At 39.9% G+C, this 27,243-nt stretch overlaps 2 protein-coding genes across 4 annotated transcripts in view; both read right to left on the bottom strand.

The window, feature by feature from the left end:
* Positions 1-16,386, bottom strand: part of nup153 (nucleoporin 153) — an 18,052-nt gene extending 1,666 nt beyond the window's left edge. The window contains exons 1-21 of one of the 3 annotated variants that reach the window (XM_067613049.1): positions 16,254-16,386; positions 12,426-12,657; positions 11,973-12,248; positions 10,673-10,812; positions 9,644-9,772; positions 9,251-9,367; positions 8,986-9,030; positions 8,691-8,744; positions 6,664-6,804; positions 6,518-6,570; positions 6,096-6,231; positions 5,585-5,752; positions 5,385-5,483; positions 5,200-5,284; positions 5,010-5,111; positions 4,275-4,913; positions 3,920-4,111; positions 1,753-2,709; positions 761-1,162; positions 381-599; positions 92-275 (exon numbers count right to left, since the gene is read on the bottom strand). In XM_067613049.1, coding sequence (XP_067469150.1) covers positions 92-275; positions 381-599; positions 761-1,162; positions 1,753-2,709; positions 3,920-4,111; positions 4,275-4,913; positions 5,010-5,111; positions 5,200-5,284; positions 5,385-5,483; positions 5,585-5,752; positions 6,096-6,231; positions 6,518-6,570; positions 6,664-6,804; positions 8,691-8,744; positions 8,986-9,030; positions 9,251-9,367; positions 9,644-9,772; positions 10,673-10,812; positions 11,973-12,248; positions 12,426-12,657; positions 16,254-16,331 — 4,448 coding nt within the window. In that variant the 5' untranslated portion in view covers positions 16,332-16,386. Of the gene's footprint in view, positions 1-91; positions 276-380; positions 600-760; positions 1,163-1,752; positions 2,710-3,919; positions 4,112-4,274; positions 4,914-5,009; positions 5,112-5,199; positions 5,285-5,384; positions 5,484-5,584; positions 5,753-6,095; positions 6,232-6,517; positions 6,571-6,663; positions 6,805-8,690; positions 8,745-8,985; positions 9,031-9,250; positions 9,368-9,643; positions 9,773-10,672; positions 10,813-11,972; positions 12,249-12,425; positions 12,658-13,681; positions 13,730-16,253 lie in introns of those variants that run through there. The other 2 variants (XM_067613048.1, XM_067613051.1) reach the window with 2 other exon arrangements.
* Positions 16,387-17,819: 1,433 nt separating this feature from the next.
* On the bottom strand, positions 17,820-27,195 carry ptdss1b (phosphatidylserine synthase 1b). The gene is made up of 13 exons (XM_067613043.1): positions 26,773-27,195; positions 26,481-26,572; positions 25,652-25,696; positions 25,426-25,550; positions 24,952-25,110; positions 24,038-24,189; positions 22,816-22,957; positions 22,485-22,597; positions 22,173-22,238; positions 20,846-20,945; positions 19,981-20,040; positions 19,555-19,633; positions 17,820-19,466 (listed from the first exon to the last, which is right to left on the bottom strand). The coding sequence occupies exons 1-13, from the start codon at positions 26,949-26,951 to the stop codon at positions 19,369-19,371; spliced, it is 1,410 nt and encodes a 469-aa protein (XP_067469144.1). The 5' UTR covers positions 26,952-27,195; the 3' UTR covers positions 17,820-19,368.
* Positions 27,196-27,243: the final 48 nt, after the last annotated feature.

The following is a 27,243-nucleotide window of genomic DNA, read 5'->3' as shown; positions in this document are numbered from 1 at the left end:
GACATTATTAATCACAAATACCGCCACCAGCAACAACTGTCAAATGAGTGACAAACAATTCTTGCATGTAAACCGAGAAGGTGCAACATACCCAATATTGAACGTGGGGGTTTGTGAGAAGTTGAATGCACCTCCAGGTGCTCCTGCCTGGGGGGCAATGGAGGGGTTAGCAGGGGGGGCAGGAGATGCTGCTGATCCTGCCCCGAAAGTAAACACTCCCGAGCTGTTGTTCGAGGGTCCAAATCCGCTGGCTCCCACAAACTGAAAGCCTCCACCTGAGAAAAATATGGCACATTTACAAGTTGCACATAATGAGAGGGTCGGAAGCTCTTGGTTCCACAGACAGTCTGAAAGGAAAATAAAGGATTTCAGTCACCCACCTGGTGCAGAGTTAGCAGCTGCCCCAAATACAGGTGTAGAGTTGGCCTGCTGCCCAAAGACAGGGGCGGCGTTGGGCTTGGCCCCGAAGGCTGGGGCCGGGGAGGGTGCAGCTGTGAAAGGGGATCCAAAGGGTGTACCAAAGGAGGGAGTCTGGTTGGCCCCGAAGCCACCAGAAGGGGCTGAGCTGAATACAAATGGGGAAGGAGCTGCAGACGGAGCTGAAGTGAAAAAGAGAGAGGATGACAATATCAATACATGTACAGATTATAAATATAAAGGCAAAATTGAATAACATAAAATTTAAGCATTTCAAAACAGACGTCCTGTTCATGTTTATTATCCAAAATAACCATTGTGAGCTGCCAGAAGAGTTACAGACCTGCAGAAGAGGCAGCAGAGGGCGCTGCTGCTCCAAAGCCAAAGGAGGGAGCAGCAGCAGGAGCAGCACTGGCAGGAGCACCAAAGATGAAGGGCTGAGCTGGGGCTGGAGATGGAGCCGAGTTCACAGGGGCAGCAGATGGGGCAGGTGGCTGACTGTCCTGGTTCTGGCCAAAGACAAAGGCTTTAGCTGGAGGAGCATCGCTGGGGGTTGCAGCAGGCTGACCGAACATGAAAGTGCTGGGAGCTGCAGAAGAAGCTGGAGCCTGGGTGGAGCTGCTGCTGCTGCTGCTGCTGCTGTTGCCAAACAGACTTGGGGCCGGGGCGGAGGATAACGAAGGGGTGGTGTTGGTGGGATTACCAGCCATAAAGGAAAAGGCTTGTTTTGGAGCCGGAGCAGAATCTGTCAGGGAGGAGAAAGAGTTATTTATGTTCTGTTGTGACACTGCAGTGGCAAAGTTATTTTGACTATTACAGGAAAATCCTTTTTCAAGTAGATTTTGTTAGCAATCTGATCATCTGTGCTAAACCATGTCATCATAATGTAACTTATTGGCTTTCTTGCAAAGAGTTAGATGAGCAGATCAACGCTACTCATGTCAGTAAAAGTCAAATATGAAGCTACATCCAGCAGCCAGTCAGCTAAGCTTAGCACAGAGCCCGGAAACATCGCCTGACTATTTCAAAAGGTAAGATACACCTACCAGCATCTCTAAAGCTCGCTAATTAACACCTTATGTCTTGTTCTGTACAAAAACCGAAGTGTAAAACTGACACATTGTGGGTGTTATGCGCTCCACAATTTCTGGCCGGGTGCAGCAATATCCTGAGTCTGACAAGAATAGCTCTCAACAAGAAAGTGAATAAGTGTATTTCCCAAAATTTCAAACTATTCCTTTAACAAACTGTCAAACAAAACAATTTTTATAATAACTCATAGAGGTCACTACATATCGAAAGTTTACTAAAATCATAGATTGACAAATAAAATACCTGTTGCAGATTGTCCAAAAGTGAAGGAGGGCTTAGGGGCCTCTGAAGTAGATGTTTCACTCTTGTCTGCTGGCTTTCCAAAACTGAACGCTGGTGGAGGCTGCTCTGCTGGAGCGCTCGGCTTGCTGAAGGAAAAGCCTCCTGAAGTGGCAGGTGCCAGTGCAGCATCAGCATCTTTACTAGCAGCACCGAAGAGGAAGTTAGACGGAGCCGAGGGGGCAGCCGCTTCCTTCTTTTCCTCCGGCTTTCCAAAGTTAAACGTGGGAGCAGCTGGCTCTTTTTCTGTAGATAAAGATCCAAAAGTAGAGCCCCCTTGTGGTGTAGTAGTGGCCAAACTTGGCTCGCCCAGTCTCCCAAAAACAGACCCAGCAGTGGTAGTTGTGGTGGTGGTTGTGTTGGTGTTTGTTGATGTGGTGTCATTTGATGCCACACTGTCACTCTTGTCTTGAGAGGAAGCAGGGGGAGTGAAAGTAACAGGGGCTGAGGTGGTAGTGGTGGTGTCTGACGTTTTCTCTTCGGGTTTTGACAGCCCAAAGGTGAAGCCGCCCTTAGAGGAATTACTTTCTGTGCTAGATGATCCAGTTCCAAACTTTATCCCGCCGCTGGCTCCAAACTTAAATCCAGAACCAGTGGCAGGTTGGTCTGACTTTTTGTCATCACTAGAGGCAGCCCCAAATTTAAAGCCCTCAGATGAGCTGCCGAATTTGAACCCTGATGAGGCAGTAGTGTCTTTGGAAGTGGTTTCTGATGAGGAGCTTCCAAATGCAGCTCCAAACTTGAATCCACCTGATGAAGAAGAAGAAGAGGACGACTCTGGAAATGAGCCCCCAAACTTGAAACCCCCAGATCCAGATGCTGAGGTACTGTCTGATGTGCCAAACTTAAAACCTCCAGAAGTAGAAGTAGAAGAGCCAAAGGTAGAGGAGCCTGATGTCCCAACAGCTGATGAACCAAAACCTATACAAGAGAAAAAAGGATGAGAGTAGTGTGGATTATTTGCAGGTTACATTTCAAAAGTCTCGGATTTCTCATGACCTAATAATTTGACTAAATGTGCGTATTTATCTTGAAAGTTTAATATGATGAAAACAGATAAAGCATCAACATTTTATACAGAAATCAGAATTAAACATCTGATGCATCAAATATTTTGGCCCCCACACACTCCCACAATAGGTAAAAGGTACCTTTTGATGTATACAAACATGTGAGTAACATTTGGCTTTTGCACTCATTTACATTTAACATGCTGTTGCAAAAACCTGAAGGTTTCCAAAGAAAAAAGTCAATTCCTAGACACACTTATCACCTCGGCTGTTGTATGTGATCACAGACACACCTCCAACATGACTGTGGACTAGGGATGGGCATGATTAATCGATGATCCGTAATTAATCGTTAAGATTTTTTTCGATCACGTGGAATTAAATCGATTTAACATTCATATCAAAGTATGTTATGTATGTATGTGTCTTGAAATTGCAATGAATTTCACTATGTGCTGCAACCGGCCGGGGGCGCAATTTAAATTCAAGAGGGAAAATGAATATTCAGTTGCTGGCGGGCTGCTGTAGAAATTAGACAAAAGTAAATATGAAGAGAGCAAGGCGAAGTTTGGTGTGGGACCATTTTGAGCTAAAAAAACAATATCCTTTTTGTTTTGTTTTCTGTTTAACAGGTTAACTGCCTTGTATAAGAGGACTGGTGCTGGTCTATAATTTCTTCTTGGAATAAAGATTTCATTAAGGAAAAACACGCTTTTTTTAGTATTTTCTGCCATGGGCATTTTTAATACATATAAAAAAAAGATTAATTGATAATTGATCGTTAATTTTCCCAATGATCGATTAAGGAAATTTCTTCAAATGCTCATCCCTACTGTGGACTATCATGCAATTATGGGCTGTACTTAAACACTGTGTCACTTTGTGATTGATGTGTCCTGAGAAAGGTCCTTGTGACCGAAATGTTGACTCTTAAAAATAAATCTCTAAATCTCTCTCTAATAAATCAATGCAGAGGTGATAAGTGTATGCAGGAATTTACTTTTTTTTTTGCTGAAATTGGGTCTTCGGGGGAATTGATTCCCTGCACCACAAAAGAGACAAAGCAAGTGGTTTGCGTGTTGCCGTCTACTCCAAACCTAGAGGTTTGTCATTTTTGTTACCTTTGGGCTCCACTTTAGCTCCAGGTTTGGCTGCCTGACAGGCAACACACTGTACATCAGCAGCCTTATTCTGTAGAAGACAGACGTCACAATCCCAGGAACCCTCTTCCTTCTTGAATTTGTCACCCAACCCAAACACTGGAGCACTGCTGTCTGAAGAAGTGGCTCCATCTGAAGGTTCTGCTGATGCTCCTGTAGTGTTGATGAGATAAGAAAGATGCTTCACTACACGAAAAATAACTTTTAAGATAGATTTAGTCACTTAAACTGTTTATAAATCTTTAATTAAAAAGGAGAACCCAACATTCAGCTGTTTGTACACTAGAAAATATTATCAAGGTTGTGCTCTTGTTACCTGGTTTAGCGCTCATGCAGGCCACACACTTTGTATCCTCTGCCTTGTTCTGTACCATACATGTATCACATTCCCATGCACCTTCGGGTTTTTTGAACTTGTCTCCAAATCCAATAAACCCTGTAGTGACGGGGGCTGTGGGGTTGGATACAGTCTTAACAGCTGAGAAGGCAGAAGGAAGAGTCAGTGAGGGCTTAAGCCCTGTCCCAGGCTTGGCCGTTTCGCAGGCCACACACTTTACTGCATCAGGTTTGTTTAGTACGAGACATGTATCACAGTCCCAGGTTCCTGCAGGTTTGGAGAACATTGTGCCAAAACCTGTGGTGGACGTGCTGTTCGTGCTGCTGCTCTCCTGCCCAACTGAGGTGGCGGTGGGTTTACTGTCCCTGGATTTGGATGAGGAGGAACTAGGCTGGGGGTTCATACAGCAAACACACTTTGTGTCTGATGACTTGTTCTGCACCAAACAGACATCACAGCTCCAGCCTGCTGGCGCCTTAAACAAATCACCAAAGCCCGTTGAAGAGGAGAGGGAGGAGGTGGTTGTAGAGGTGGTGGAGGGCGCAGTAAATTGTGAAGACGTCTGCTGGGGAGCGTCGTCGGGACTCGGGGAAGTTCGGGCAACAGGAGAGGCAAAGCCTGAAGAGAACAAGAGAGAATAAAAATATAAACTCCAGATTCAACCTTGGAAAAAAAAAAAAGTAAAATCATGAAAAACACAGAATGGATTCTAACCAGGTGCTTTGAGAAGATCCAGCACGCTGCCCTGCTTCAGGGTCTTGGCTGGTTTAAAGGGTCCTTCAAATTCTTCTGTGCTTTTGCTTGTTGCTGGCTTCACTGTAGGACACATGAGGACCAAAAGTGAGTTTAAATTTTTCTCAAGAGAGGCAAGATCAGCTGTAAGAACCTGTAAGCAAACTCTTACCTGCTGCCGCTATGGGAGTGGCTAGATTCCCATTTGACATGGAGGGACCTAACTTTGCTACAGGTGCACTAAAAATAAATCCAGCCTACAAAGAAGAAAATATAATAGTTATCATCCATATTACAGTTGTAAATCATTGCAATCTCAACAATTACTTATCATTAAGAGACAAACTATTTACTTACTGAGGGGGAAAAGGAAGGTGGGCTAGCAGCAGTTGCTTTGACAATAGGGGAGGAAAATGTAAAAGGTTCACAAGGGGGTGTCGAGGCCGCGGGTGTGTCCTGGAAACAAACAAGCAAAAATTAGTGGAATGCATACATAACGTTGTTAACTATTAATTTTTAGTAACAATGAAGTAGAATGAGACATTTTGTATACAGACCTTATTTGTTAATGTTTCCTTAGCGGGAGTGACAGGTGTGATTTGGGGGGTGGTACTGACGGTGGTTGAGGTGGTCAAAGGTGGCAGAGGGGAGGAGAAGCTGAAGGTGGGCAAGGCGGTGCTGCTGATGGGAAGTGAAATGGTTGGAAGTTCCGGTATCTCGACCACCTAACATCAAAAACAAGCATGAATGTCACTGTGAGCTTAATATCAAGAGAAAAATGTGAACCATTACACATTTCTGCCACTTCTGGAACAGTTTGAGCTTCAACGCTTGTTATCTGATCTAGATTTATGACCTTTCTCTTTCGCCAACTTCTGGCGCTGACCTGGTGTAAAAGGATGAACACCCGTTTCTTATCACTTTGTTACAAGAGCTTTTTGTTTGTGTATGAAAGTAAGTACCAGAAAGTATAATCTAGAGTTGAAATATAATCAATCAATGTAATCTTAGAAATGCTTCTTATTTCTGAATACAGAGCCTTGTTGTTTTTGGATGCAAAGCTCTCACCTCGTCATCTTCGGGATGTTTGGAGGAGGGCCGTGTACTGGTCCTCTCTCTCTTCATCTTGCCCCCTCCGGAGCTCACGCTGCTGGCTGCAGGCGTGCTGGACAGAGGATAGACTGGGCCAGTGGAACCAATTGTGCTAGTGAAGGTATAGACAGGAGTAGGGAAAGTAAATAAAACAATCAGAGCAAACAGAGAGCAGTCAGGCATTCGAAGAAAAAAAAGGAAATAGTTACTAGGGAGAAGTAATAGAGATGTTGTGGCAGGAATAGTAAGGAGACACTGAGGAGTTGTTAAAATTTAAAGGAGTTAAAGGCCAGAAAAACATTATGCACCTATCTTCTGCTTTCTTTTACAATAAATTTCAACTTATTCTAATAGCTACCTGATAAATCAGAGCATCTCTAACAGTTATGCATCAGTACCTTTGAGATGGACCCGGGGTTTCTTCAGGCAGTTGCGGTGATTGTCTTGTGGGCTAAATAGATCAAACAAAAACAAAATTAGCATCAGATATGTATTCAACACCATTTGGCCAGATTTTGTGGCGTAAACATTTATGTGGGCTGACCGTCTCTCTTGGGGTCCTGTCCAGAGGTCGGCTCACTCCTCCAGGGGTCAAAGTAGGCCTGAAGGACACAGAGCGGTTTCCTGTCACTGGCACTACAGCGGGAACCACCAGCTTCTGCACCGGTGGGAGGGTGGAATCCAGCTGAAATAAAACAGAGTGGAGACGTATGATCATCAGGTCATGAATGAATGAAAAAGAATGATTTAAGAATCTGTGTGATAGAGCTTACACCAGGCCACTGCACTCCACGACTGTTTATAAACTACAAAAAACATAATAGGAATGATGGAATATATGAAGGAATATTCATAGTCATTACAGGGTATTCCTCCTAAACTTGTAGCCCAACATGCCCAGATCTATTTTATAATAAACTACATGTGCCATACAAAATGTCAGCTGAATGCAACAGTCAGGCTCTTTTATGTTGCGTTAATAATTTCAGGATGAGTTCAATGGAGTTCTGTGGCATGGACATGTTGCTGGCAACAGAGACTGTCATGTTCTGTAGAAACTTTGCATCTATTTTTAGTACTTTTCTCCCCCCTAGTGGTTGTTTAGATATAATTAATTATTTTCTTGTACACTTCCTGTTATTGTTTTAATCATGACACAGCACGGTCATAGTTCAGAGATTCCGATCAGGAAATTCTTTGATTGTTACATCACATGTGGTCAGCTTGCAGCTCCGGCTACCTTATCCTTTCCTTCCTCTGTTTGTGCCTTGAAAGCATTACTTGTAAATTATATTTACATTTAACTTATACTAATACACAATAATGGTGTAAGGGTTCTGAAACCAAGACTGAAACACAGTCACACGGTCTCGACTCGAGTTGCAGTTTTTTTTTTACTCCCAATGTTAAACTAGCTATGAGTAGCTATGGTGTTTTCTATTGTAATAAGTTATTATTTCTAATAGTGTTTTTAAGCTGATGAACTTTATGCACATTATTTCCAAGATATTTACAAGTTATATACAGCTATTTACATGTCATTGTTTGTGTTATTTGTATAACTTTGTAGCTGTCATTTACAGCATTTAAAAATCCTTTCATGAGAATGACAGCAACAGTAAAGAGTGTTGAACTTTACTGCAGCCTCCAACTTTCTCTTGAAGCCTGTTGGCTATCTGTCAATTTGTGTACAAACACACATTGGGGACAGAATACAGACGGTACTTGTTAGCAGGATAATTTCCTTGTTGGTTGTGGTCTTTTCATGCAATTTGTTGATAACAGAAAGATAAATAAAATCCAGTGTTATCCTTTCACTTTGGACCCTGCCATGGTAAAACCCCGAAGCAACAATCAGCTATGAAAGGCCCAGTTAGATAAATGGGCTTTCTTGTCTTGGACCTGTGAGGGTCAATACACTATTGTTGCAGTTTACAAAGCAGCTGTCGCAGCTGGGAATGCTGGACTGTTAGTGAGGGCAAGTCCAGTACAAAGCTGGCAAAATTATTTAACGATGGACTACCACTTAACACACTGCACATACACGTTTTATGAGCCAATACAACATGCAGTCTAACACACTTTTGCTCACAAGCATGTACATGCGCGCATAAAGACACACACACACACACACACACACACACACACACACACACACACACACACACACACACACACACACACACACACACACACACACACACACACACACACACACACGAACAGCTGTGCCCCAGCCGAGGAGAATCCTATTAACAAGTGTAAAGGAGGCTGCCAGGCAGTAGGACAGGAAATGACAAGACAGCAAACCACAGCAAGTGCTTCTGGCTTTGAACAATGACATCCCTGTTCACATCATTAAGCCTCCTGCTTAGCTGCAAACACTCCAAAGGCACCAAAGGCACAAGTGAAGTTTATTTGTTGATGTGTGCATACAAGCCTAAGGTCATGCAGGGACATGAGGCGTAAAACACACATGGCTGCTCTTGGAAAGCTGCGTACAAATGCAACTTTTTGATGAAACAATAATAAAAGAAATAATGTCACAGGAATTTTAAAATCTGCACTTACCCGTTTCTTTTTCGCCTGGAAATGTGAAACATCTAGATTTGTGCCATCCATTGACTGCAAAGAGAAAAGTCATGTGAGAAAACCGTCTTTTCTAGTTAGACAAAAAAAACAAGATGTTTTTTTTTTCAGCTGGATGTGATGTCAGTATTTAATGTTTTAATAGAGGCTCATCATTCACTAATGAGAATCATTTTGTTGTCTGTTTTGTGTTCCCAATCACATCCTGTGCTGTATTGCACTATGTGTCACTGCAAAGCAAGGCGTACTGTATATGTAATCTACTACAAACACTTACTGCTGACAGGGGAGATGAGGCTGCTGCTGGGATTCTCTTGGCATCCTGCAAATGAAGAAAAATCAATCACTGCTATTTTAGGGAGACATATTTATCAAACATTATCACCAATATAATATGACACATAAGTAACATCACAGATTCTTTGGCAACATATTAAATGTCATTACCACTGTGACACAGAAATCAAGTTTGAACAGAGGAAACGGTGGTGCATGTCTGTTATATACAGTGTGTGTTTATGTGAGTGTGTGTTTATACTCACAGCCAGAGGGCTTGACATGCGCTCCAAAGACTGCAGGATGCGTCTGGCTGTGGCGCTGGTTACCCCACAGGGCTGAGCTCCAGCAGGCTTGGCCTTGATCTGTCTCCTCACTGGAGCCTACGGATCAGATGAGCTAATTTAGTCTCCAATTAAATTAATAATATTCACACTTCAGTGACATTAATCTTATGGTGTCAGTGTCAGAAATTAACGGCTCGCCTACAGAAGCCAAAACACTGAACGAACATGAAGAGTCAACATGTGTTCTAATTTGATCAGCTTAAAAAAAAACAAACAAAAAAAAAACTACTCACTCCTATGAATTTATTTACCAAAACTAATTTTAGCATTATGGGGCTCGTGGTTGGAGGTTGTTAAGATTCACAAACTCACCTGGTACGGTGTTCCAGGACGAGCACGAGCGCTCCTGACTGCAGCTGCTCCACCATACGTGGTCTTCCCAGGGTAGAAGGGCGAATCTCCAAGCTGGCTGGAGTTCAACACTGTGCTGTTTAGTGTTGACTGGAAGAGAGCGGAGTTAAATTAAATTAGGTTAGGGTAAAGTTAATTCACTTAAAGCATATTAATATTAGGTGGCACTCTTTTTTTGGTAACCCATAAAATAGCTACACAAAACAGTATTGAACTTGAGTAAAATTGCAACTAAGTCCTGCAGTGCTTTCAATATTCATTATTACTTCAACTTTTTCCAATCCTGAAAAGCCAGCTGTATACTTCTGCTAATAAAGTGATTTCCAATATGTCTTTTGGAAGATGTAAACATATTACCATCAAAGTAAGATATGGTTTTATACATAAAGATGTTGGCTGTGGAGTAAAAAATGTTAAAAATATCTGAAGCGACAAGCACTGAATTTTGTTTTTATAACTTAAGGTGACATTTCTTTTTGCCTGGTAGAAATCTGAGTCAGAACTGACACCAAAGCAGAGTAGTTGTTCATTTGGCTGGACTGAAAATGGGTGTAAATGTACAGCAGGTTGATTACACAATTAGTGATCAATGCAACCACTCCAGATACTGACTAGCTGTGAGCAGAGTGACAGTCACATAGATTTTCCTGGTGCTTTGTTTAACAAATAATAAAACTACTATTGTTAAAATAAAAAAAAAAAAAAAAAAGTTGAAACTCAAGGTAAACTTGTATCTACACCTAAAAAATCAATGTAAAGTCTGAAATATGTACAAGTTTGTGTTACACATGACTTTGAAGAGTTGAATGCAGTAGCCAAAATCACAGAGGGACATTTTATATTTAAGTGGGTCACTGCTCCAATGGCACAAATCGAACCCTGAAACGCCAAAAATGCCAGGCTTTGTGGCACAGATCTGTTCTTTAAGCTGGTGTTACTAATTTTTTGTGCCGACACACTCAGTATCTTCACAGACAGTCGGATACTCACATTGGAGGACGATCCAAAGACAGACAGGTTGAAAGCAGGCTTTTTCAGACTGGACTGGGAATGCTGAGTCCCAGAGTTTGTTCTGTCCATCTCTGGGGACCAAAGCTGGGGAAGTGATGCTGTTTTGGAAGTGGGGACATCTGAAAAAGAGGAGATTTGAAACCATCTCAGACCATTTTGAGAGAGCATTAATGAGCCGATCCACACATAACAGACATATAATCACCCACAATAGACTCTTCCTACTGTAACACTAACTGTTTGTATGATTTACCAACTTCTTTTGGTTCCACAGTTGGTGTCTATGTCTTAAACAATGCAAAGAAATTCTATCCAAACCAGTGCGTCACACAGGTAAAGTGGCTGTTTAAACACAATACAGAGATTGTGATGCTTCTTTTGGATAGACTAAGCACTAACTTCATTAGTCGACAGTCAGAAAATCAATCAACTATTTTGGTAATCTTTTAATTATTTACGTGATCTTTTGTAGAAAAAATGGCAAACATTCATTGGTTCCAGCGAATCAATTCTGCTTTTGTCTCATGTGATGGTAAACTGAACACTTTTGGGGTTTTAGATTATCTGTAAGCATCACTTTGGGACTGATATTAAAAATAAATGAATCAATTAATTGATAAAATAATTGGCAGATCTATCAGTATTAGTTGCAGTCCTAACTTAGTAACTGTGTGTTTGAATATCATGTGGATAAATGTGTTAGTCAGGTCACACTCAACACTTGTCTTTGTCCAAAAAGTTGGGTAACGGACACAAAGCAGAAGTTGCAGTCCTGTAATAAAGGCACTGTCTGTTTATAGGCGCCAACAACATGCATGCAAATGTATGCAAATTATTGACACTGCACTAGATGTGTGTCCACATCAGTAATAAAAGTTCACTGAAAGCCAAACGTTGTGTATATGGACACAATTTGTCTGTGCAACATTAATCCAAAGAACTTAGATTCTGAAGAGCAAACTCTACATTAACCCCTGCTACCTTAGTGTGGAATTTAAAATCATTGAACACATTACATGGTCAGTTGTGAACTTTTTCTTTTTGATTCAATTGTTTATCCACAAGGTGAGCCCACGGCACAAACACGACTAAATGGTCTCTCACCATGATGGAGGGTGACAGAAAGTTACAGATTTCAGTATTCTAACTACATGCTGGCCACTTGGATTATTTTAATTATGGTGCCATTATACCTGTACCGACATTTAAGATTCAAAAACACCTTAACACGTCTCCATATGGAAAGACAACACCTTCTGCTACAACATTGTGCCTGTACCTTTGTCAGAGGCGCGGGAGGAGAAGCCGCTAGTGGTGGAGATGTTATCATCTTCGTGCTGTGAGAGGTTGTCCTTGATTTCTTTGACCAAGGAGAAGCCCGTGGAAAAAGGTCCAGGGGCTGAAGAAGTGGAGGGCTGGGAGAAGAGGCTGCTAGAGGCCCCCAGCATCGGAGAGGACACCTCCAGTGGGGAAAAGTGGAGGTGGGAACGGCTAAGAGGGGGTCGAGATAACACATATTCCTGAAAGTTCAGGGATGCCCGGCTGGTTGAGGGCTCTGCGTGCGAGAGAAAGTTACAGGTGAGCAAAGTGGTATAGGTGGACAACGTGACTAAACTACTGATAAGCAAAACTCTGTTCAACTTTGGACATTTTAAGCTCAGTTCTCATGCAGGTTCTCCAAATTCTCCAGCTAGCTTTGTTGACAACCAATGAGACAGAACAGATCCCTCACCTGTGTTACTGGTGCTTGGCTCCGGTGAGTCGCGTCCATCGAGAGGAGGAGGCCCCTCTTCGCTGCCATTAGGAGGAGGAGGAGGAGGTGGCGGCGGCTGGCAATTCTGGTCTGTCCCCTGTACGGCCCCTCCTCCTTCAGGAGCATCTCCATTCTTAAAGTATTTCTGCAGCCAGGAAGGAACGATGCTCTTTACTGTGTCTGTCACTCGACTGATCAGGCCTGACTGCTGCTGATAAAATTGTGTGAGAGAGAGAGAAAGCCGTGAACAGAGGGATGAAATGAGTGAGGCAGAGACAAATGCATATACACAGTACAGAGAACAATCAAGTCACGCCATTATTTCTAGTCTCCTAATTATGAAATGATCAGAAACGTTGAATAAAATTCACTAGCTGTGTGAGAATCAGTGTCTTCTGATTCATTTGTCAACAACTAATACACATGAAAACAACTAAAAAGCTGGTGCTTGTGGAAAAAAAACAATTCTGCATTGTGTTTTTGAGGCCTTTTGATATCCTATAAAAACAGTTGCACTCTTGTGATTTGCAAAATACAGCAATTAACTCTACATTTTATTATTTGAATGAGCTGCACAGCCCCATTTGCAAAGAGAAGCCATTCCTCCTCCCCAGTGCAAAGCAAAACACAAGCTCAGTAAGACAGAAACTGGGTCAGGCTAGGCGCTGTGTATGCTTCTATGAAGCACTGAGCAAATGACGCTGGTCTGCGCTGTACTGAGGTCTAATATTGGATGAATTCCAGTCAATACGGATGAGTCTTGTCTCCTACACCATGCATGGAAAGAAACAGCATTTCCAGGATTTAAATATATAGACAGCTCTCTTGGGTAATATTCTATCAGCTGTTACAACTTGCAGTTTATCTATCCCCTCTGATTGTGTTTGCAGGCCTAGAAGTGAGGAGGGCTGTATATTTTGTTCACAAAAGTTGTTGAAATGCTGTCGACCTTGGTGTCTTGAGTAAATGCTGGTATATTTTCCATGGTCTCAGTCAGTTTTAATGCATGACTTCTCCAACAGATTGAGCAGTTTTGGAGAAGTGGTAGCAGAGGACAACAAAATGGGAGAAAATCTATTACATGAATGCAATGAGCAATTAAAGCGAAAGAGTGTAAAGGAGAGCAGTGAGCAAGGCTGTACAAAATCTTTGATAAGTTTAGCCAGCCAGCCATATTTTCTCCCAGTGCAAACTTGCCATTTTTGTTTATCATATTATATTTATTTGGCTCTTACACTGGTACTGAGACTGCATTTGAATGTCTTCATATCAGGGCAATGGACTTTGTGTTCCTGTGAAAAGACAGTAGGCAGAAAGGAGGAAGCTAGCTAGCTTTCTGGTGCACCACATCATAACCACGTTGTGTAGTCGTTTGTAGCTATTAACCCCCGATAAGAGCCGTATGTGCCTCTTGCTTTGTGATATACACCTGTGGGTCCTCCCTGCACTTTGACCTATGTGCAAACACACAACTCTAACTTGTCAGTGTAATAACCACCAGAGTGCTTGTTTACTTAGCGCAACATAAGCTATTGTTATAAAGGATTTAAGGGTGCCGCATTTCTGCTGTGGACAGTGTCATGTGACTAAGGGACCTGTGGTTGACTGCCACTGCTCTCTCGGGAGGTAATCACTTCCAATTCAAACATGAGGTGATTTTCATATAATTGAATATTCAAGCACTTAAGTCAATCCGTGCAACTAGCTCTTCAAGCAAAAACCTGACATGAGTTCAAGTGATGAGCTTGTCATCTTGGATCCATTAAGATAACTGGGGGATTTGTACTGTTATTTTTGTGTCACGTGGAGAGGTAAGTACTGCCCCGAAAGACTACCATTTGCAAGCAATCACAGACGAGATTGTGAGAGAGAGGGTGCAAACACTGCATGTCTTATCATGTTACTTCTGCTTTTTACCCAGTAGTGATGTGTAAACCAAGCTTATGAAATAAAAGCTAGTCCTGTCTTTTCAGTACAACTGTACACTGGATTTGGTTAATCACTGTTTTTTTGGTTTACTTCAGTCAACACATATTCATATGGACTTCAAACATTACTGTGTTATTTGCCATTTAGTCAAATATGGGAAAGTTGTGTGTGAGATATAATCATGACTCCCATATGTATGACTGATAAAGTGCAACTTAGATTTGCATTTATTCAAACTTAATATTACAAGTTCATTTTTGCAAGTTAATGTATTTTTTGGTTTTGGCATGAACACATCATTGCAGTCAATCTGACTTCATTTTAACACCATTTGTTCATAGGGTTAACATCCAATGATCAAAGGTTTTGGCTGTTGATCAAGTGGGATATGGTGTCAAGAACCTTAACATGATACTAATACTGTGTGCCAAGTCAACACCATTTGAAAGAGAAATGACACGACTTTGCTAAGTATACACGCTGAACTACAACAAATTAAACCAAGCCCAATATACACTCAGTTGCAGTTTATTAGGTTGACCTATCTAAAACTAATGGCAATATAATAAATTAACCCTGCACTAAGTGCTACCTTCATGAAGGTTATAATGTTCAGTTTTTGTTGAAACTGCTTGAGAGAGATGTTAATTAACCTATATGCTTGTGGTGATGCTGAATTATATTCCCTTGTACTGGGAAATGTTTCTAATATTTTGTCCATTGCATTCATATCAATGAGGACAAACTGAAGAGAATGTTACACAGATGGCACATTCATATCAAAACAAACAAATACAGTAACTTAGAAAGATAAATATTAGATGCAATATTATTTTTATACGAATGCAAATATCGGTTGCACTATGCCAATTTTTTTGTCTTAATTGCAGTCACCATAACATCTGATAACATATTACAAATACCATAATCTGTTTTAACGGTAAATAATCTGAAGTGTTACAAATGTCGACAACCAAAGTCGGCCAAAGCCGGTGACTTTCCATCCAAATCTTGTTTGCAAGGTGCATCTCAACCAGCGACAGACTTGTGTGTGCATTACAGACACACCGGTGACAGCTCTTGGCTAAATGTGTGTCTAACTGATAACCTTCCAGCAAGTCACGGCGAGCAGCTGGTTGTACAATTATCGATAATCTGAGTGTTTTCAAAGAAATGGGTTTTAAAGACAACATTAGTTGATGTCCAAGCGGCTAATGAATCCACTCAAGCAACCATGTGGGTTCCCAATGAGCCAACGCTTCCTGCGCAATCCATCTGGCTGAGATTTGGCAAACGTTAGCTACCCAAATATACCAAATGCTTCCCGATACGCCAGTAACACAACTTATTAATGTACCAGCACGAAAGCCGGCTGCACATGGCTGTGGAGAGATGTGAATTCGAGCCAGACGATCACGTCGCTCCTACCGGCGACGGTGTGATGCCTCCAAACTTAAAAGAGGCGAAGACAACAATGCGTTGCTCGCCGCTGTTAGCCTGCTAGCTACGGTTAATGCTACATTAGCACAGACTTCTACTTGCTTGGTTTCCGCTAACTTCGCTAGCAGCTAATAACTTGCTCGTGGCGCTACAGTTGGTTATTCCAGCGTGTCATGTGTGCAACTGTACTTCACCAAAATGCTGGTGAATTAGTCTAAACAACTCAAAGTGTGCCGTGATTTGACCTGTCAAGTAAGGTCTCGTTTTGCTAACCTATAAGCCAGCTCGCTAGCTCAGCGCGTGGAGGCCACGAGCGCTAACAGCAGGCCATAAAATTTATCCAACAAAACAATAACAAGAGCTAAAATATTGTGGCACTGCAGTCACCGTAATGTACTCTACACGGGGTTTTCAAACGGAAACTTTCACTCGATTTACCTGTTTAGTCTTGGCGTAAGGTTTAGAGGCGATATGATATCTCCTGCTTCTAATTTTCCCTCCACCCGTGGCCGCCATGGCTCTTTCGTCTGAGGTCTACCGTTTCGGCGCCGGATAGCTGTCATCCAGCACAGCGGCCAGTCACCAAAGGAATTGTGGGAAATGTAGTAGCTGAACAATATAAAGCATTGATGATGATGGCCTTTGTACCTTAACACTCAAACCAACCATTCAATTAAGCTGAAAGCCAGTGATGTAATATTATATTATTAAAACAAAAAAACAGAAAGTTTAACGGACAGTCAATTTATTAATGTTACTGGGAAGATGTCACATCCATGAATCCAAGTTCTCCTTGTTTGCCCATCGTTTGAACTTGTCATGATTGAATTTAGAAAGTATTTTGAGTCTGTCCAATTTATAAACAATAAGAAATGTGCACATACAGTTAGTTTGCTCCATTTTTTTTAAGAAATCTGATTTTATTACCGACCTTTTCTGTCAAATTATTTTCTACCTATTTATTTATTATTATTACTTTTACCTTTTGTCTTGTTACCATGTTGACTGTATCAACAAACTGAAAGTGAATTCATGTCCTTCATGTTATCTTTATGTCATTATCATGCCTAATTTTTTTCTGTTATTATATTATTGTCACACATGTTGTTACTGACGATTTCTATAAATAAAGTGATAGAAAAATGGTGTTATTTTTGTGTCATATCAGTTAAAATAATTATATAGCTGTGGTTTTAAAATTTGTGATTTGTGCTCATCGTTTCCAACAAAACATAACCCTAACCATAACCCTAACCCTAACCCAACATGACAATATTGATCACAATTTTGTGGGAATGTAATCATTTTTTTGGAAACAGTAAGTTACTTAATCAATTAGTCAATTAACAGAAAATTAATCTGCACCAATTTTGATAATCAATTAATTATTATTGAGAATAAGACAATCATAAAACAAAAATGCCATAACAATTCCAAACTCTCCAATGTGAGGGTTTGTGGCTTTTTTTCAAATTAAGTTATTTTACAGTAAATTAAATATCTTTGGGTTTTAGACAAATAATAATAATAATAAAAAGATCTGTATATGTAGATGTCTTGTGTTTTGGAGACCAAAAATTATTTATTCAATTTTTTTGTAAAAAAACGTTTTGTGTTAATGCACTGTAATTATAAAAATTAAAATGAGTGGGTATAATAGAATATTTTGTGAGTTTTTGAGGTCACTGAGGTGGTTTACAGAAGTTTTACTCAGGTGAGAAACTACCCATAACCACTTTCTCAGTGCATTACCATATAATTTGAATGGGTACGACGGTCGTGTAGTGTGATTTGTAAACTTGAATCATGTCATTCTGAGGTCTGTTATACATATTAACAGGAAATCTAATAATTGTACAACAAGTTTGATGTGAGGTAACATCTGCAGTATTATATCACACTTTTTTGACAAAAATGACATCAAACAGTTTTTAGATCTGTGCAGAAATAGTTTGTTGTAAGTTATTGCTCTATAGGCATGAAAAAGAAATCAAGATGCTAGTATTAATGTGAGTCAGTTGCATTATTTATGACAGAAGCAGTTGAAATAATTGCTGATAACTCTCAAGGAAATGAAATGATCAATCCATGAAAAACAAATGTAAGAAATGTGGTCGTTTAATTATGTGTACAAAACAAGCAAACCCACCCATATAAAATCAAACATCAGTGATATTAAGTAGCATATTACAATTTATAGATTTTAAACATCTAATATTAAATACAGTGTAGTCAGTTTGACACATGAAGACTGGGATCACTGAGGCAGGATGGTGCTAAAGCCAGTTACATTCAAATAATGTCAATACAAATGTAATAAACAGACATTAAGTTACAAACACTGGTCAAGGTAATGGGAGATTAACACACCATAACACTAAATATGAAACTATAGTGCATCATTTAATAATATTATGACCTACAAGAAAATTACTAATTTGAACCAGTAACTGTGTTATATTAACGCCTCACATCATTAATTTAGATCACTTTAAAAACACATCAATGATTATCCTCTGCGATTTAATGTCACCACAGTGGTAGTGCATTGAATGTCACAGTATTCTTTGTCGGTACATCAGTCATACACTTCTCTCTACAATTCAAACACACACACACACATACCTACACAGAATTGTAACAAAAAAACCCAAAACATACATTTGAACAGTTCCAATAATCACACAGATGAAAGCTAAAAGTCTAAGAATAACATGTAAAGGCTACAGTTGTAGCTGTACACTTGGTTGATCTTCTCATTTGAAGAAGACAAAAATCATCTCCTTTCTTGAAAAATGCCAAAAGCCTGTACACCAGTACTTTACACTGTACTATATATTATAGAAAAGTGCGGGATGTGGTCACTTTTGGCAATTATGATATAAAAAAACAAATATATGACATCAACAAAGCTGACAACCAACCATCACCAATTCAAATGACGTACAAAATGCCTCACGCAACAATCATTGTGATTGTTAGTTTTCCTAGTAAAGCTTTTAAACTCAGTACACAGAACTTGCACACCCTGACTGAACATATTTACCTGTCTCATAGTGCAAAACATCCACCAACATTCAGTACAGGTAGAGAGAAAATGTTGGTTGAAGGATGATGCTGAGGCCAGCATGCTAGTTTTCACAATCTAAATTAAGGCCATAGTGTATTTCAAAATCCAGTGTATACTTCTCTTTTTAGATGTTATTAGATAACCTCTATTTTATATTATTTCTATATTTTTTGACAGAATCACTTTTGTTCATGTCATATATGAAAGTTTGTAGTAATGCAGATTCTCCAGAGAATCAACACCCTAGTCTGCACATTTCTGAGGCTTTCGGCTCATTCTTGTGTTTTTCCTTTGATCTGTTTGCCATAAGAACTTAATAAGTTGACATAGTAGATCAAGGCTGGTCACTGTAGGAGTCTGCCTTCTGCCCTCTAGGGGTCAAAAAACTCCTGATGCAACTTTTAACCACAATTCGATACGTTTTAGTGCATATTCCCCCTGTTGGGTTGTTGGGATGGGAATAATAAGAGTCTCTTGTGTTGTTTATTGTCTTTTTCCTCCATGGCCATTCACAAATCTGTTCCTCCCAGAGGCTTTCCTCCGTTTTGTAGGTTGTGAAGTTCTCAAGGAATCCCTCTTATCTACAGAGGAAAAACAGATAACTTTGTCAAACATTTAGGCTTGAGTTTAGAGAGGAGTTGTCACCAGAGTGCCTGTTATTGGACTGACCTGCAACACCATCTGGGATGAAACCACCGGAGTCGATGATGCTGCTGTCATCACAGTCTTCATTTTGCATATGAAAGCTCTGTAAACAGAGGAAGCTCAGAGTAAGTAATTTAACATCTAACCAAAAAGTACTGTTTCACATGTGTCTTTTGGTTTAATATTTAAGGTGTATTTCACCTCGTATCATACTCAGCCTAATTGTTGGTTATGATTGTTGGGTAAGTGTGCGCCATCACACCAGTAACTACACGTAACAGTGGTGTATATTCATATTAAAAACACTCCAAGTATACCTCTATAACACTGCAGCAAGAGAGTTTGAGAAGCAAACCATGATTTACAGCTGATCATTTGATCATTTTACCTTCAATTAACACTTAAAGAGATCATGGACGTATTCAGTAAAGCATCAACGCAACATCTTACCTTCATTTTTTTTTGCTCATACCACACCATCCCATATAAACACAGAAGCGTGATGAAAGCCTAAAGAAGATAAAACAGAATGAATTATGGGTCCACTTAAACACTGTGATTTCTGCATGGACATAACAGAATATACACCAAACAATTGAAATCATGCCGTGCAGAATAAGCAGATCCTACCTTTAAAGTCAGTTTTAGCTTATTTTCACACACGTAATAAAACACAATACATTGTGTGATAAACGAAAATGACACATTAAAGAATTACTAAAAAGAAAACTGCATATGTAAACAGACTGCCAAGAATTGGCCTGAAGCATGATCTACCAACTGCTTAAAACAAACATTATAGTCGTTGCTGCAAGGCTACGCTTGGACATTTCTAAGACTGTTATTGGGGTTTTCAAAGGTGCAAGACTCAGTGGTGTACAATGAATATCATTGGGACAAACTCATAAGCAGCATCTGCAAAAAGAAGCATGCGCCTGTTAACTCTGGGCAAATATTTAGCATAGTCAACAGGCTACAGGTCTGTGCCAGATATCACAGCAACTGTTACAAGGGCAGATGATGGTCCAGGCAGCACTGAACAGGCATCTTTATTTTTTGGGTCAGTGAGTTTATGTTGTCAAGACTGATCAGAAATAACTGGCAGAGTTAATGATATCCACACATTTTCAATACTTAGTGGTTGTGTAGTCTTCATTGGTTAATGTCCCTTTTCAAAAAAAAAAAAAAAAAAAGTACATATGGGCATTTATTATTTACACAATAACTATAGTTAAGTAATGTAAATGCACCTGTTCACTGACTAACTGACTCTTTACTTGTGCATAAACAAACGCACACACTTGTCTTTTCTTACCAGACAGAGCAGCCACAGGAGAACGTAGCGAATTTGTGTCTTGGAAAACAAATCGTGGCCAAATTTCATACAAGCAAGAGCCTCCAGGAAAGCAATGGCTCTGAAGAGAAACATAAGAGTACTATTAGATAAATGTGACAATTGCTCATTAAATTTTAAACACAGGCTGTTGGATTTAAAAACACCCCCTCTCTTTGCCAATGGCGTCTCATTGCAATGGAGCTTCTCTACTGATGCAGAACGCTTCTGGCTTGTACTGTACATCCACATGCATGTGCTTTATTTGTTGCTTCCCGGCTTTTCAAACATTCTTCAATACTCATTGACCAGACTGCAGTGGGAACTTTTTTCAGTTTCAAAGGTTACACTGCAGGGGTAAACCGCGGACAAGAGACTAGTCTCACTGTTGAGTATTTCATGCAGACAGAGAGCTCGTCTGGTTGCTATAGAAACTGGAGCAGACTGGGGGCATCAGCAGCTTTGTGTCTGAGATGAGGTCAATAACTTCAGGATGTTATGAATTTCAATTGGCTAGTAACTTCACTGTTATAGAGATGAATATAAAAAAAGCTACACTAAAACTAAGTCTAAATGAAAATTGAAAAAAGTACAAATGAACAACTTAAACAGGTACATCTGATTTTTTTGTTTTCTATCACATCTTTGTTAAAACCTCACCTATTCATCTGTCAGCAACACTAAAATAGCTTGCAGGACCTGCAAAACCTGCAAGCTAATAAAAACAGCTTGTAGCTAATATCAGTCCTGCTGAGCTGTTGCCGCTGGTGGGAAGTCTATGAAGTCTGTTCAGTTGAAACCGTTCGAAAACTTTGATTAGTTGCCGTATTTGAATCTACAACATCCCTCGTCTGCCAATCAATCTCAACTACAAACAGGAATAGATGAGTACATGTGACACTGTTGATTTATGGTGTAGTCCTGAGTTGAAACTCTGATTTGTTTGATTTCAACACAGGGATAACAACCCTTTCATTGTCTGTGGCATACTGTCAACAGCATGCTGACAACATCAAAGAAGACTTCACAAAGTTCAATCAGTTTGTTTGCCAGATTATTGCTATCACTGCTACAACAATGTTGTGATTTAACTGACAGGTTGAAAACATGACAGTTTTATCCAAAATATGGCAAGTGTCTTGAGAAGAACAAACAGTAAAATTGAAAATGTCACAGTCATCCTTAAAATAACTCCTTATTTCCTTTGAGTATCAAACAGGAAAAAAAAGGCTTTAACTATCATTAATGTTGATCCCAAACGTCTTTCTTTACGAGCAAAAAACATGAACGGACAGGACATGAGACTTACCCAAACACCCAACACTGTGTGCCAACTCGTTTGCACTGAGTGTCTGTCAGGTACGCGTAGTACTGTCTGAAAGAGAAAAGAAAATAGGAAAGTTGTACTTGTCAAGAACCAAGCAAACACTAAAGATTTCCACAAAGACTTCAGACATCAGAAAGCATCTCGAACAGTCACCACTTTATCCTCAAAAAACAATTTAAAGATGTTAATGTAAAAAAAAACTATTGATTTTAGGTAGTATTTAAAACCAGAATATCACATTTCCTGTTGCCCACAGGTGGAGGGTAAAGACGTCATTTAGAAGGTTGAACGTACCGCACAGTGGGCGCAGTGATGACTCCGATAAGGAGGATACGACACCAGCTGAGAGGGTGAGATGCCTGGAAGACGAAGATGTGCTTGAGGAAGAATGTGTTCAACTCTGTCAGCTGTAAAGATAAAGAGTGTAAGACAGACAGGATTTAATAGGATTTCTCTGTGAATGTATTGTATACTTGCTGTGAAATGTGGACAGTGAACTGGAGGGCTTTTCTGGAATATGTGATTGATTCATTCATTAAAACGGATCATTTATCAGACAGATAATACCTAATATAAATGGTTTTTAAAGTCGTACAATTATTTCAATGGTCAAAGTATACAGTACCTGCCATAAGATCATGAAGAGGTAGATGCCTGCCAGCCTCTGGAAAGAAGACTTTGGGTCAAACCAGCGTACGTAAGTCCAACTGGCTGGTGTGAACTGGAGCACGGCTCGCTTTATCTTCCCTGTAGTGGTGTGGATCTCCCTGAACAGACACAATGTGTGTAACTTTTATTATACAGAAATAAATATACATATGCAGCCTCGCTTCAAACAATAACATAGAGCTATCCAGAATTATAGTGTTAGTTATAAACTGTTATCATCAGTTTTAATCTGATTTGATTAATTTTGGTGAAGAAAGTAAGTTGAATATACCTTTGGTTCCTTTTCACAGCCAAACTTTGACTTCAAAAACATGTGTGACTAATTGCAATATTACCTGCTACATTGCACTGCATTGATTGCTGGAATCGAGCCATCGTTAAGGTTTATTAGTTCCATCTTTGCTTTTCCTGCTATGACAAGTCAAACCGTCTGATGTGAAAAACATCTGGTTGATTGAATCTGATTCATTTGGGATTGATAGACAAAAAAGTGTGCCAGTAAGGTTGTCAAGATTTGTGTTAGCGAGATTTATTCAGAAATGAAAATAAGATTTCAAGTAAAATGTGAACAGACAGGACAGAAAAGAAAAACTGGTGATGCTCATCAAGCAAACCTATCGTTCAAATCTAAAATATGAAGAGGCCTATTGCTCTCTCGAGGTCACTGTCGACATAGCAGGAGAGCTTTGTGGCATTTGTGTGTAAAGCCTCAAAGCTTGTTGTTTGGGCAAAGTTCAACTAGATTTTTTTTTAATTTGCACAACAGAAGTTAATGGGAAACTTACATGACATGTTCCTCATACTGTTATTTCAATAAACCTCTACTAGACCTCTTTTATTTAGTAGTTTCGTCATTGTTACTGTTGATAAAAACTCAACCAATTTACATGTTTTAATGGGATGAAAGAAAAAAAAAAAGGAAACTCAGCAATTTTCCAATACAATCTTTTTTTCTGTTTTGCATCCAAAAGTATCAAATTAAAAACACCTCTAATTAACAAAATATAGCTTTAAATTTGTTTCAGCTCTTTTCACCCCTATAGAGACTATGTCCAGTACCTGCAAAAGTCTGGACACACTTCCCCATTCACTTGAATGAGAAAGTATGTCCAAACTTTTGACTGATACTGTATTTAACATTAGAAAAAACACAGAAAAGAAAAGAAAGCTTCACTGACTTGATACTGGCCCAGCGGTAGGTCCTCATCTCCAAAAAGCGGCACACTGTCATACCCAGCCAGATGCCTCCTCCATTACACAACAGTATGTCCAGTATCACCTGATCCCACCAGCACTCCGCAAAGTTTGGCAGAAGGTGCATGAAAAACAGCTGTGAAAAAAAAAAAGTAGAAAGGACAGTGAAAAATAATTCATGTGTTAAGGGATTTAAATCATAGGCTGTTTCAATCAATTTCTGAAACACTAAATCTACAAATTGTAAATTGAGCCTGTTATTTGAATGGTTCAAGCACCTTGTTTGAAGATAAACACAGATTTAAAAACCTTTTAGAGGTGCTGTGTCACAAACAAAATGACGACAGAGGTCAGATCTGTACATTGTTCTAATAGCTGCCAGTAAATTTGATCTAAGAGAGCGTAATGCCTGATGAATGATGATGTTACAGGATGTCAAAACATTGCTCTGATAAGTTCAATTTACTGGAAGCTATCAGTACAGTGTGCAGATCTTTTGGCTGACTTCTGCCTATCGTACCTTGTTTGGCCTCAGGATCCATGACGCAGTTGATTCTAGGATGAGTAAATCTGGTATTAGGCTAAATCCTGTAATCTAATCCCTCCACAGTCAACAATTGTCAGCAGTCAAGGCAACAGCTCTCATTATGTGCAGAAACTCCTTCTCATAATACTGTTTTGTTATGATGAATTTCGCCAAAACAATTAATCCTTGTTGCCTGAACGGACCACCTGTATAAATTACAAGTAATGACTTTCTGAATGAACTTGCAGACTCACAGAGGGTTGAATTCCTGTTTAGGTCCTGGGATTTTACAAACATTTGTGCATTATTCACATCACATATTTCAATGTAGGCAGATGAAGCCTGACTTCATCTTGAAGACGTGCACGCTACCTCAGTGAGTTCCCACGTGATGCTGATGGTCCAACAGAGTCCGTAGCTGCGGATCAGCAGAGCCTTCATGGCCCAGCCTGCAAAGTGAGCGAATGCAAAGATGTCGAAGTGGCTCAGGACACGCTCCCACGTTATCACAGTACAGTTCACAGCGTATTCCTGTGGGGAGAAAGGTGAATAAATTCTAAAAAACACAAATGCAACCAAAAAGAAAAAAGAACATGTCTGTAGGTAGAAAAGAGAGGCTGTGAGCGCCCTCACTTAAACTGTATTCTGAAAACTGAAACATCATAAATCAGGACTCAGAAACTACAAGGCCTATTAACTGGGCCAATGTTGTATTAAGAGCAGTCATGTTTAAACGGATTTCGTCTAACGCGTTTAAGATCAAGTACAAGCAATGGTTCCTCGTTTGTAACTTGTTATCAGAGCTTTTTTTCCCAATTTACATTAAAATGTCTAAATTATCCATACCATGACATCGGCTTCCCGTTTGGCATAGCGCAGATTTGGGTCTAGCCAGTACATGAGTGTCTTCACTTGGTCCCAGTTGAGGAAGATGAGGAAGACAAGAAACAGGAAGTAGATTACACTGAGACCTACAGAAAGTGAGTCAGGATGAAGAAAAAGAAAATTAAAGCTGTATCCAGGCAGAAAGGTTATGTCACTCTGAATTTGATGGATGTGGGCGAACACTCACCAAACACCATTCGCCAAATTGCAGGATGTGGCCTGGTGAAAGGTCCTAATGCAAAAAAAAGTGACTTTTAGTTTATTTGTACCATTTGTAGAAGAGATATCAGGACAAATTTGACAAAAAATGTCAACTCATGATCCAATTACTAGCATTTGTTCAGCTTTTCAACCACATCTCATGGTCTTCCTCGGTGGATGGAGTTTGCTCAGTTGTCATGGAGATATGTAGTACATTTTAGGACAACCTATAATGACGTGACTGAAGTTCCATACGTGACAACTGAGCTGGAGGGGGACCATGAGATGAGGTTGAAAGCTCTGAGGAAAAAAAGGTAGTTATTGGACTTTTTTTGGGTCAGACTCCTGGTTCCAAGAATGAACTTTCACATTGAAACCAGGCGAATGTTTACACTGGCATTTTTTTCTTTTCAGTTGGCTGGAAAGTACCCAAGCTGGTGCATATTTGAGTCAACAAATCAAGTTGGGCCACAACAAAACATTTATTTTATTGATTATTCAGCCAGTTATTTACTCTGTTAATTGATTAACTTCTTTAGGTTCTTACAATTTCCTACAGCCCAGGATGATGTTTTCAAATTGCTTGTTTTGTCCATCCAGATGTCCAAAACACAAAGATGTTTAATTTACTATCACGTGAGATAAAGAAAAGCAACAAATCCTCACATTGGAGAAGCTGGAAAACGGAGAATTGTTTAATGATTTATCGATTTTCAAAATAGTTGCCATTAATTTCCCGGACAATAAAAGAAAAAAACCTACAACAACTTAGAGACTTAGCCAATGTGAGTTTAGTTAGCTACATAGCTGCTTACCATTAGGAAAAGCCAGGACACTGATGACCAAGAAGAAGGAAATAACCACCAGCAGACCAACTCGGAGGTTGTTGTCTGACTGCTCATCATCCCTGTCACAACGCAGTATCACATGTTAACAAAGGAAAGACTTTCAACACTGTATTACCTTATCACACTCAATTAGGAGTGGTTTAATTAGGAGTACTCATTATTAGTGTTGACTTAAAGGATGAAACCTAGCTTTTTGAAACGAATATCAATCAGCCATTAGCAGAAAAGTAAATTTTTCAGAGTCGACGCTGTTATTTACCTGGTAAAAGCAAAGTACATCAGGCTGAGCACAGTAGCTGTCAGCAGGGAGATGGTGTGTGGCTTGTAGAAGGAGTCGATGCAGATGTCCTCCACTTGTTGCTCGTTTATCATTCGGAAATGTAGCTTAAAGTTGGCTTCATCCTTCCGCGGTGCTCGCGGTATCGCTGCGGCTGCCATGTCGGATGTTGTGGGCAACAGTCTGAATGTTACTAGTGTATTTTTAACAACTATAAACTAAAGTTAAGGCAGGACGACAGGATGATGCCAGAAGAGCTCCTCAAGGAGCAAAACCTTGAAGACGGATTAAACTACGAAGCTAATGGGGGAGTTTGAAGGAGAAAACGCGTGTTGTGCCATCCAACAAACACAAAGTGGAAACATTTAGTGCCCTTTCTTGAACAATTTATCTTATTAGTCATTTTTATTTGAATTGTTTGATCTTTTTTCAATAGCGTTTCCGTATAGATAT

Source organism: Thunnus thynnus, chromosome 15 (genome assembly GCF_963924715.1).
Source record: "Thunnus thynnus chromosome 15, fThuThy2.1, whole genome shotgun sequence".
NCBI classification, from domain to species: Eukaryota; Metazoa; Chordata; class Actinopteri; order Scombriformes; family Scombridae; genus Thunnus; species Thunnus thynnus.
This window is presented reverse-complemented; position numbering and strand designations above follow the sequence as displayed.

What these genes read in the sequence shown, in the direction of transcription:
- ptdss1b (XM_067613043.1), bottom strand. Translation starts at nt 26,951, where the DNA reads ATGGCAGCCGCAGCGATACCGCGAGCACCGCGGAAGGATGAAGCCAAC. An exon ending in TCTTCATGATCTTATGGCAG is followed by an intron (nt 22,598 to 22,815) that starts GTACTGTATACT and finishes TTATCTTTACAG; the next exon opens with CTGACAGAGTTGAACACATT. An exon ending in TCCTGTGGCTGCTCTGTCTG is followed by an intron (nt 20,041 to 20,845) that starts GTAAGAAAAGAC and finishes TATCTTCTTTAG; the next exon opens with GCTTTCATCACGCTTCTGTG.